This window comes from Cyclopterus lumpus, chromosome 4 (genome assembly GCF_009769545.1).
Source record: "Cyclopterus lumpus isolate fCycLum1 chromosome 4, fCycLum1.pri, whole genome shotgun sequence".
Lineage (NCBI taxonomy): Eukaryota > Metazoa > Chordata > Actinopteri > Perciformes > Cyclopteridae > Cyclopterus > Cyclopterus lumpus.
The window spans coordinates 26,678,872-26,690,612 of NC_046969.1; the positions used below are offsets into that span (position 1 = coordinate 26,678,872).

Genomic DNA, 11,741 nt, shown 5'->3' on the forward strand with positions numbered 1-11,741 from the left:
TCAGAGTAACTACTTAGTATCTCAAAGTAACTACTTAGTATCTCAAAGTAACTACTTAGTATCTCAGAGTAACTACTTAGCATCTCAAAGTAACTACTTAGTATCTCAGAGTAACTACTTAATATATCAGAGTAACTACTTAGCATCTCAAAGTAACTACTTAGTATCTCAGAGTAACTACTTAGTATCTCAAAGTAACTACTTAGTATCTCAAAGTAACTACTTAGCATCTCAAAGTAACTACTTAGTATCTCAGAGTAACTACTTAGTATCTCAAAGTAACTACTTAGCATCTCAAAGTAACTACTTAGTATCTCAAAGTAACTACTTAGCATCTCAGAGTAACTACTTAGTATCTCAAAGTAACTACTTAGCATCTCAAAGTAACTACTTAGTATCTCAGAGTAACTACTTAGTATCTCAGAGTAACTACTTAGTATCTCAAAGTAACTACTTAGCATCTCAAAGTAACTACTTAGTACCTCAGAGTAACTACTTAGTATCTCAGAGTAACTACTTAGCATCTCAAAGTAACTACTTAGTATCTGAGTAACTACTTAGTATCTCAAAGTAACTACTTAGTATCTGAGTAACTACTTAGCATCTCAAAGTAACTACTTAGTATCTCAGAGTAACTACTTAGTATTTCAAAATAACAACTTAGTACCTCAGAGTAACGATAACACTTTCAGATTTGACTGTTGTGGATTTGTTCAAACGGTGTGATAGAAGGCGATAGGAAACATTGGCAAATGGAATGAATTCATCCTTTTTTAAAGGTGTTTAATTCATTTTTAATATATATAATTTTTCATATATTTAATGTCAATGTAAAGCAATAACATAAATAAACTGACAATAAGGATGGCAGCAGTTGGAGCATAATAGAAACAGTGAATTGAATGTGATTGATTGACATTTAACGGCCATCAGTATGAACATTTCCCTTCCTGTTGCTCACCTTGACAGTCTGGTCTCACAGGAAGTGACATCATCTTTAAACTGGATAGCAGAGCTAACACGCTACAGCTCAAGACCTTTCTGTGTGTTTTAGGGACATTTGAAGCGTATTTTGATGATAATCAGGATAATGATTGTGACATTTTCACATCGTCCCGTTCCATTGATTTGTACGGTGAATAAAGTGACAGCGCGTTGCTTAGAAATGCTCATGTTTATTGTAAAAGCATCACCTCCACAGGCACAGCGGTGCAGCACTGTTCTGAAACAAGGTCTCACCTGTTGGCTCAAGTCACTATCATAAGGAAAACAGTCGCGGTTGGGTTCATGCAAATAAAATGTCCATGCATTTTTGCATAAGTTTGATGTGTTGTCTACATTCTCTATGGATAAATACGTGTGTATAGGTGAAACTTGACATGTCCTTCTTATAAAAGTGTGTATAGTACAATCGTATGTGCTCCTTCGTCGCTTGTGCTTCCTCTTCCAGAGTGTCAGGTGAGATTAGTTGTGTTATTATTGCTGGTCACCAGAACATAAACCAATACAGTACGTTGCATAACTAGTGAACTAAATGTAAACAGTGCAGGTCCAAATACAGTTCTCAAAGAATGAAATGTACGTTTAACCGCCTCCAGATAAGTGCATTTATAATATCCAAACGAATAATTCAAGTACTTTAACGGCGTCTCAAAACAAGCTCATGCTGTGATTCACGAGGAGCGCTGCAGTAGTTTCTCGTTCAGCGTGACGACGGCGGCCACGAACTGGCTCTCGCCGACGAAGTCCCCGGCGATGATGTTGAGCGAGCCGAGCCGGGAGCCGGGGGTCTGCTCCTTGACCCAGCTCAGCAGCGCCGGGTACGTGGACGTCACCAAGTCCTTCAGGGACTCGGTCGGGTGGGTGCAGATGTACTTCAGGTCCCCCGTCAGGTTGATTCCTGTGACGAAGAAACCTCCTGAAACACATTTTAAAAAGTCAAAAAATTAAAATTCAAAAAGTGGAATACGAGAAGAGCACAGACTGAATGTGAGAAGAGGACGTAGACGTGGTGACGTCTCTCGTTGGTTTGTGGACGTTTTGAAGCCTCGTGTTCGGCGTTTTGGCCGTCGCCATCTTGGTTTTTTTGCAACCAGTGAAGTGACTGAGGAGGAGGGACGTAGAGACGACGTACACGTCTCTGGTGGTCGACCTGTCAATCACCTTGTAGCTCCGCTCCTAAAGCATACCCTGCTTTATGGTTTAAATGGACCATAATTTACTAAATAAATCATTCGTACAGAAGATGTCACTTCCTGTTCACTGGTTGCAAAAAAAACAAGATGGCGACGGCCAAAACTCCGAACTCGAGGCTTCAAAACGTCCACAAACCAACAATGTTTTCACCTTTATTACGTTTTATTAAGTCTTTTTCTCTCTGACAGATTTGTCATTGCGTCCACAATTTAACATTTTCTTTTACAAAGTTGCACAATTTTGGAAAATAATGTGTGGACGGCAGAAGAAATAGATGACTCTCATGCTGATGTATGTAATATGAGCTCCTGTGTATATATATAATAATAATAATAATAATAATATGTAATAAGTATATTACCCGGCCTGCCTTGCTGCTTCCTGTGTATATATATATAATAATAATAATAATAATAATATGTAATAAGTATATTACCCGGCCTGCTGTGCTGCTTCCTGTGTATATATATAATAATAATAATAATAATAATATGTAATAAGTATATTACCCGGCCTGCTGTGCTGCTTCCTGTGTATATATATAATAATAATAATAATAATAATAATATGTAATAAGTATATTACCCGGCCTGCCGTGCTGCTTCCTGTGTATATATATATATATAATAATAATAATCATAATATGTAATAAGTACATTACCCGGCCTGCCGTGCTGCTTCCTGTGTGTGTATATATATAATAATAATAATAATAATAATATGTAATAAGTATATTACCCGGCCTGCTGTACTGCTTCCTGTGTATATATATAATAATAATAATAATAATATTATGTAATAAGTATATTACCCGGCCTGCTGTGCTGCTTCCTGTGTATATATATAATAATAATAATAATATTATGTAATAAGTATATTACCCGGCCTGCCGTGCTGCTTCCTGTGTATATATATAATAATAATAATATGTAATAAGTATATTACCCGGCCTGCCGTGCTGCTTCCTGTGTTCAAACTCCTCGATGAGAGCCTCGGCTTTGCACTTGTTGGCCCACCAGTACGGGATGTGAGGCCAGAGGTCAGCGTGGCAGCTGGAGAGGTCGTGTTCGTAGGACACGACCACGCTGTGGCCCGAAGACCACAGGTCTCTGAGGGTCAACGCCTCCTGGAAGACGATACGGGGCAGACGTCATTCTACGATTCTCCTCACAGGGATTCATCAAGAAGATTAAAAACAGAACTTTGGACTCGACTGTCTGTTCAGGACTGAGACTCATTGGGTTTACTCTCTGGTCTGATACCTGTGCTCCACACTGGTCATGTGACCACCTGTCTACACTCACCATGTGACCACACTGGTCATGTGACCACCTGTCTACACTCACCATGTGACCACACTGGTCATGTGACCACCTGTCTACACTCACCATGTGACCACACTGACCATGTGACCACACTGGTCATGTGACCACCTGTCTACACTCACCATGTGACCACACTGGTCATGTGACCACCTGTCTACACTCACCATGTGACCACACTGACCATGTGACCACACTGGTCATGTGACCACCTGACCATGTGACCACCTGTCTAAACTCACCATGTGACCACACTGACCATGTGACCACACTGACCATGTGACTACCTGTCTAAACTCACCATGTGACCACACTGACCATGTGACCACACTGGTCATGTGACTACCTGTCTACACTCACCATGTGACCACACTGGTCATGTGACTACCTGTCTACACTCACCATGTGACCACACTGGTCATGTGACTACCTGTCTACACTCACCATGTGACCACACTGGTCATGTGACTGTTAAAGAATCTTTTCCCTCTTTTTTGTCAAAAACAGCTCCAATAATTTAATTTAATTAAATGTCTGCTTTCACGTGTTCCATCTTTAATCCTTTTGTTTTCTGTGTAAATATAATATATCAGCCTGAACTCACAGCGTGCCTCCAGCCTCCACTGGTCAACCTGTGTTTACGGTCACGTTGCTATGAATTGTGGGTAATTCCCTCAGTCAACGTCTGCAGAAAGTTTTCATAACGGGCTCAAAAATGTCTGCGAGAGAATGAACTGAACCCTGTTGGGACTATTTCTTTGGGCGGATGGATGCACAGAAACCAACACAAAGTATTCAGTGCCCAGAACCAACGCGCGGGTCGTGACCGGTCCTCGCGTACCGTCTTCGGGCAGAGTCTGGAGGTGAAGACGTCCCGTATGGTGGCGAGCAGCAGCAGGTGGAGGTCCTGGCTCAGGCCCAGGAAGTGGCTGAAGGAGAGGATGACCACCTCTCTGGGACGAGCGTCCAGCCACTCTCGTATCTCCACGAGAACGCTCTGAGGACGGAGGAAAGTTAGTCTGCACGGGTTGAGCTCGGATCAGAACCGGGTTCAGGTACCTGGTCCGGACTCACACCAGGTGGCGTGTGATGGAAGTCTGTGACGCACGACAAGTGACGCGAGTGTGTGTGTCTGTTTGGTGCGTGTATGTGTGTGTGTATGTGCGTGTGTGTGTGTCTGTGCGTGTGTGTGTGCGTGTGTATGTGCGTGTGAGTGTGTATGCGTGTGTGTGTGTCTGTGTGTGCGTGTGTGTGTGTATGTGTGTGTGTATGTGCGTGTGTGTGTGTCTGTGTGTGTGTGTGCGTGTGTGTGTATGTGCATGTGTGTGTGTGCGTGTGTGTGTGTATGTGTGTGTGTATGTGCGTGTTTGTGTGTCTGTGTGTGTGTGTGCGTGTGTGTGTATGTGCATGTGTGTGTGTGCGTGTGTGTGTGTGTGTATGCGTGTGTGTCTGTGTCTGTGTGTGTTTGCAGGTGTGTGTGTGTGTATACGTGTGTGTTTGTATGTGTGTGTGTGTATGTGCGCGTGTCTGTTTGGTGCGTGCATGTGTGTGTGTGTATGTGCGTGTGTGTGTGTCTGTGCGTGTGTGTGTATGTGTGTGTGTGTGTGTATGTGCGTGTGAGTGTGTATGCGTGTGTGTGTGTCTGTGTGTGTGTGTGCGTGTATGTGTGTATGTGCGTGTGTGTGTGTCTGTGTGTGTGTGTGTCTGTGTGTGTGTGTGCGTGTGTGTTTGTATGTGTGTGTGTGTGTGTATGCGTGTGTATGTGTGTGTATGTGTATGTGCGTGTGTGTGTGTGTCTGTGTATGTGTCTGTGTGCGTGTGTGTGTATGTGTGCGTGTGTGTGTATGTGTGCGTGTATGTGTGTGTGTGTATGTGACTGCGTGCGTGTGTGCGTGCGTGCGTGTGTGTGTGTGTGTGTGTATGTGACTGTGTGTGTGCGTGCGTGCGTGCGTGCGTGTGTGTGCGTGTGTGTGTGTGCGTGTGTGTGTGTGTGCGTGTGTGTGTGTCTGTGTGTGTGTGTGCGTGTGTGTTTGTATGTGTGTGTGTGTATGTGCGTGTGTGTGTGTATGCGTGTGTATGTGTGTGTATGTGTATGTGCGTGTGTGTGTGTGTCTGTGTATGTGTCTGTGTGCGTGTGTGTGTATGTGTGCGTGTGTGTGTATGTGTGTGTGTGTATGTGACTGCGTGCGTGTGTGTGCGTGTGTGTGTGTGTATGTGTGTGTGTGTATGTGACTGCGTGCGTGTGTGCGTGCGTGTGTGTGTGTGTGTGTGTATGTGTGTGTGTGTGTATGTGACTGTGTGTGTGCGTGCGTGCGTGCGTGCGTGTGTGCGTGTGTGTGTGTGTGCGTGTGTGTGTGTGTGTGTCAGGGCCTCACCTCCACACTGAGCGTGCTGTAGACTCCGTGGTAAAAGTACAGCTCGGTGGAGCTGTCGTTGGGCCGCTGTGCAATCCTCAGGTCACAATATCTGACCCCCGAGTCCAGCTGCTGCTTGATAGTGTACTCCTGTGAAAACACGGGGTGGACTCGTCACACCGGGTCCGGGTCCAGGTCCAGGTCCAGGTCCAGGTCCGGGTCGTTAACAGTGAGTGAGACGAGTGTGTTCATTACCTGGGTGATCGCCCACTTGTACACAAAGGGGCGAATGAAAGGCTTCATGTATCTGTCCATCTTCTGAAGCAGGTCTGGCTGGGTGAGGTCCACCGGGGACCCGTCATCCATATCCAGACAGTAGGTTATGGCATTATGGCTGCCTAACAAAGAGGAGGAGCATTAGAGGAGCATTAGAGGAGCATTAGAGGAGCATCATTAGAGCAGTAGCATTAGAGGAGCAGCATTAGAGGAGTAGCATTAGAGGAGCATTAGAGGAGCATCATTAGAGTAGCAGCATTAGAGGAGTAGCATTAGAGGAGCAGCATTAGAGGAGTAGCATTAGAGGAGCAGCATTAGAGTAGCAGCATTAGAGCAGTAGCATTAGAGGAGCATTAGAGGAGCATTAGAGGAGCATCATTAGAGCAGTAGCATTAGAGGAGCAGCATTATAGGAGTAGCATTATAGGAGTAGCATTAGAGGAGTAGCATTAGAGGAGTAGCATTAGAGGAGTAGCATTAGAGGAGCAGCATTATAGGAGCAGCATTAGAGTAGCAGCATTAGAAGAGTAGCATTAGAGGAACAGCATTATAGGAGTAGCATTATAGGAGTAGCATTAGAGGAGTAGCATTAGAGGAGTAGCATTAGAGGAGTAGCATTAGAGGAGTAGCATTAGAGGAGCATCATTAGAGTAGCAGCATTAGAGGAGTAGCATTAGAGGAACAGCATTATAGGAGTAGCATTATAGGAGTAGCATTAGAGGAGTAGCATTAGAGGAGTAGCATTAGAGGAGCAGCATTAGAGGAGTAGCATTAGAGGAGCAGCATTAGAGGAGTACCATTAGAGGAGTAGCATTAGAGGAACAGCATTAGAGGAGCATCATTAGAGTAAAAGCATTAGAGGAGTAGCATTAGAGGAACAGCATTATAGGAGTAGCATTAGAGGAGTAGCATTAGAGGAGCAGCATTATAGGAGCAGCATTAGAGGAGTAGCATTAGAGAAGCAGCATTAGAGGAGTACCATTAGAGGAGTAGCATTAGAGGAGTAGCATTAGAGGAGCAGCATTAGAGGAGCAGCATTAGAGTAGCAGCATTAGAGCAGTAGCATTAGAGGAGCATAATTAGAGGAGCAGCATTAGAGGAGTAGCATTAGAGGAGCAGCATTATAGGAGCATCATTAGAGTAGCAGCATTAGAGGAGTAGCATTAGAGGAACAGCATTATAGGAGTAGCATTATAGGAGTAGCATTAGAGGAGTAGCATTAGAGGAGCATCATTAGAGTAGCAGCATTAGAGGAGTAGCATTAGAGGAACAGCATTATAGGAGTAGCATTAGAGGAGTAGCATTAGAGGAGCAGCATTAGAGGAGCAGCATTAGAGGAGTAGCATTAGAGGAGCAGCATTAGAGGAGCAGCATTAGAGGAGCAGCATTAGAGGAGCAGCATTAGAGGAGCAACATTAGAGGAGTAGCATTAGAGGAGTAGCATTAGAGTAGTAGCATTAGAGTAGTAGCATTAGAGGAGTAGCATTAGAGGAGCATCATTAGAGTAGCAGCATTAGAGGAGTAGCATTAGAGGAACAGCATTATAGGAGTAGCATTAGAGGAGTAGCATTAGAGGAGCAGCATTAGAGGAGCAGCATTAGAGGAGTAGCATTAGAGGAGTAGCATTAGAGGAGCAGCATTAGAGGAGCAGCATTATAGGAGCAGCATTAGAGGAGCAGCATTAGAGGAGCAACATTAGAGGAGTAGCATTAGAGTAGTAGCATTAGAGGAGTAGCATTAGAGGAGTAGCATTAGAGGAGTAGCATTAGAGGAGCAGCATTAGAGGAGTACCATTAGAGGAGTAGCATTAGAGGAGTAGCATTAGAGTAGTAGCATTAGAGGAGCAGCATTAGAGGAGTAGCATTAGAGGAGTACCATTAGAGGAGCAGCATTAGAGTAGTAGCTTTAGAGTAGCAGCATTAGAGGAGCAGCATTAGAGTAGAATTAGAGTAGTAGCATTAGATGAGCAGCATTAGAGGAGTAGCATTAGAGGAGCAGCATTAGAGTTGTAGCATTAGAGGAGTAGCATTAGAGGAGTACCATTAGAGGAGCAGCATTAGAGTAGTAGCTTTAGAGTAGCAGCATTAGAGGAGCAGCATTAGAGTAGAATTAGAGTAGTAGCATTAGAGGAGTACCATTAGAGGAGTAGCATTAGAGGAGCAGAATTAGAGTAGTAGCATTAGAGTAGTAGCATTAGAGGAGTAGCATTAGAGGAGCAGCATTATAGGAGTAGCAATAGAGGAGTAGCATTAGAGGAGTAGCATTAGAGGAGCAGCATTAGAGGAGCAGCATTAGAGTAGTAGCTTTAGAGTAGCAGCATTAGAGGAGCAGCATTAGAGTAGAATTAGAGTAGTAGCATTAGATGAGCAGCATTAGAGGAGTAGCATTAGAGGAGCAGCATTAGAGTTGTAGCATTAGAGTAGTAGCATTAGAGGAGCAGCATTAGAGGAGTAGCATTAGAGGAGTAGCATTAGAGGAGCAGCATTAGAGTAGTAGCATTAGAGGAGTAGCATTAGAGGAGTAGCATTAGAGGAGCAGCATTAGAGTAGTAGCTTTAGAGTAGCAGCATTAGAGGAGTAGCATTAGAGGAGTAGCATTAGAGTAGAATTAGAGTAGTAGCATTAGATGAGCAGCATTAGAGTAGTAGCATTAGAGGAGCAGCATTAGAGGAGTAGCATTAGAGGAGCAGCATTAGAGTTGTAGAATTAGAGTAGTAGCATTAGAGGAGCAGCATTAGAGGAGTAGCATTAGAGGAGTAGCATTAGAGGAGCAACATTAGAGTAGTAGCATTAGAGGAGTAGCATTAGAGTAGTAGCATTAGAGGAGTAGCATTAGAGGAGTAGCATTAGATGAGCAGCATTAGAGTAGTAGCTTTAGAGTAGCAGCATTAGAGGAGTAGCATTAGAGGAGTAGCATTAGAGTAGAATTAGAGTAGTAGCATTAGATGAGCAGCATTAGAGTAGTAGCATTAGAGGAGCAGCATTAGAGTTGTAGCATTAGAGTAGTAGCATTAGAGGAGCAGCATTAGAGTAGTGGCATTAGCGTAGTAGCATTAGAGGAGTAGCATTAGAGTAGTAGCATTAGAGGAGCAGCATTAGCGTATCAGCATTAGAGGAGTAGCATTAGAGTAGCAGCATTAGAGGAGTAGCATTAGAGGAGTAGCATTAGCGTAGTAGCATTAGAGGAGCAGCATTAGAGGAGTAGCATTAGAGTAGTAGCATTAGAGGAGAAGCATTAGCGTAGCAGCATTAGAGGAGTAGCATTAGAGGAGTAGCATTAGAGTAGAATTAGAGTAGTAGCATTAGATGAGCAGCATTAGAGTAGTAGCATTAGAGGAGCAGCATTAGAGGAGTAGCATTAGAGGAGCAGCATTAGAGTTGTAGAATTAGAGTAGTAGCATTAGAGGAGCAGCATTAGAGGAGTAGCATTAGAGGAGTAGCATTAGAGGAGCAACATTAGAGTAGTAGCATTAGAGGAGTAGCATTAGAGTAGTAGCATTAGAGGAGTAGCATTAGAGGAGTAGCATTAGATGAGCAGCATTAGAGTAGTAGCTTTAGAGTAGCAGCATTAGAGGAGTAGCATTAGAGGAGTAGCATTAGAGTAGAATTAGAGTAGTAGCATTAGATGAGCAGCATTAGAGTAGTAGCATTAGAGGAGCAGCATTAGAGTTGTAGCATTAGAGTAGTAGCATTAGAGGAGCAGCATTAGAGGAGTAGCATTAGAGGAGTAGCATTAGAGGAGTAGCATTAGAGTAGTAGCATTAGAGTAGTGGCATTAGCGTAGTAGCATTAGAGGAGCAGCATTAGAGGAGTAGCATTAGAGTAGTAGCATTAGAGGAGCAGCATTAGCGTATCAGCATTAGAGGAGTAGCATTAGAGTAGCAGCATTAGAGGAGTAGCATTAGAGGAGTAGCATTAGCGTAGTAGCATTAGAGGAGCAGCATTAGAGGAGTAGCATTAGAGTAGTAGCATTAGAGGAGAAGCATTAGCGTAGCAGCATTAGAGGAGTACCATTAGAGGAGTAGCATTAGAGGAGTAGCATTAGCGTAGTAGCATTAGAGGAGTAGCATTAGCGTAGTAGCTTTAGAGTAGCAGCATTAGAGGAGTAGCATTAGAGGAGTAGCATTAGCGTAGTAGCCCTGGAGGCTCAAACACATGCAAATAAACTAAAGAGAAGCAAATGAAGAGAGAATCTTCATCAGGCTTTGAGCCTTCAATAGCAGCCAAGATACATTTACACTGAGTTATTAATACAATGAGTTATTAATACAATGAGTTAATAATACTATGAGTTATTGATACTATGAGTTAATAATACTATGAGTTATTGATACTATGAGTTAATGATACTATGAGTTAATGATACTATGAGTTATTAATACTATGGTTAATGATACAATGAGTTATTAATACTATGAGTTATTAATACAATGAGTTAATAATACTATGAGTTATTGATACTATGAGTTAATAATACTATGAGTTATTGATACTATGAGTTAATGATACTATGAGTTATTAATACTATGAGTTATTAATACTACGGTTAATGATACAATGAGTTATTACTACTATGAGTTATTAATACTATGAGTTAATGATACTATGAGTTATTAATACTATGAGTTATTAATACTATGGTTAATGATACAATGAGTTATTAATACAATGAGTTAATAATACTATGAGTTATTGATACTATGAGTTAATAATACTATGAGTTATTGATACTATGAGTTAATGATACTATGAGTTAATGATACTATGAGTTATTAATACTATGGTTAATGATACAATGAGTTATTAATACTATGAGTTATTAATACAATGAGTTAATAATACTATGAGTTATTGATACTATGAGTTAATAATACTATGAGTTATTGATACAATGAGTTAATGATACTATGAGTTATTAATACTATGAGTTATTAATACTACGGTTAATGATACAATGAGTTATTACTACTATGAGTTATTAATACTATGAGTTAATAATATTATGGTTAATGCTACAATGAGTTATTAATACGATGGTTAATATGGTATCGATTCCTCATAATGATGTACAGACCGTGATCATTTTCACTGATGTTGTGTTTACATGTGTTTGTTGACATAAGAATGTATTTTGTATATATGATATGATCCACTCGCTGTGTCGTGGCTGCGATGAGGCTTCCTACCTGGGATGGCCAGGTGGCACAGGGGCGTGTCCCACAGGGCGCTGGGCAGGTGAGACATCCAGCTCTCCATGGGCAGCTCCCCCAGACTCACTGAGGACCCCGAGGACATGACGAGCCTCAATGGACACACATTCAGATTGATATTAATAGCTTTCACTTCATCATTATTATTCTCATGAGTTTTATAATATAATCATTACCATATCACAATTATTATTCATATTAATAATATGAATAGTAATTATCAGGTCTGTTGCCTTATAAGGTCATATTTGGCTGACACAATACAGGAACAAACATTTTGTTTTTACCTTGTAAAGCGCTATACAAATAAACATGTTCTAGTTTATATTATTATTTTATTGTTAATATCATCATTGTTATCATTATCATTGTTTTTGTAATTGTT

The 11,741-nt window shown here is 41.8% G+C and overlaps 1 protein-coding gene across 1 annotated transcript; it reads right to left on the reverse strand.

Annotated features, from left to right (window-relative positions):
• Positions 1–1,151: 1,151 nt before the first annotated feature.
• plcxd1 (phosphatidylinositol-specific phospholipase C, X domain containing 1) lies at positions 1,152–11,461 on the reverse strand. The gene is made up of 6 exons (XM_034530262.1): positions 11,333–11,461; positions 6,128–6,270; positions 5,894–6,022; positions 4,360–4,515; positions 3,142–3,322; positions 1,152–1,918 (listed from the first exon to the last, which is right to left on the reverse strand). The coding sequence occupies exons 1-6, from the start codon at positions 11,439–11,441 to the stop codon at positions 1,674–1,676; spliced, it is 963 nt and encodes a 320-aa protein (XP_034386153.1). The 5' UTR covers positions 11,442–11,461; the 3' UTR covers positions 1,152–1,673.
• Positions 11,462–11,741: the final 280 nt, after the last annotated feature.

Coding starts and splice junctions, on each gene's coding strand:
- plcxd1 (XM_034530262.1), bottom strand. CDS start 11,441: ATGTCCTCGGGGTCCTCAGTGAGTCTGGGGGAGCTGCCCATGGAGAGC. Junction 6,271..11,332: donor GTGCCACCTGGCCATCCCAG/GTAGGAAGCCTC, acceptor CCTCTTTGTTAG/GCAGCCATAATGCCATAACC. Junction 6,023..6,127: donor ACAAGTGGGCGATCACCCAG/GTAATGAACACA, acceptor GTGTTTTCACAG/GAGTACACTATCAAGCAGCA.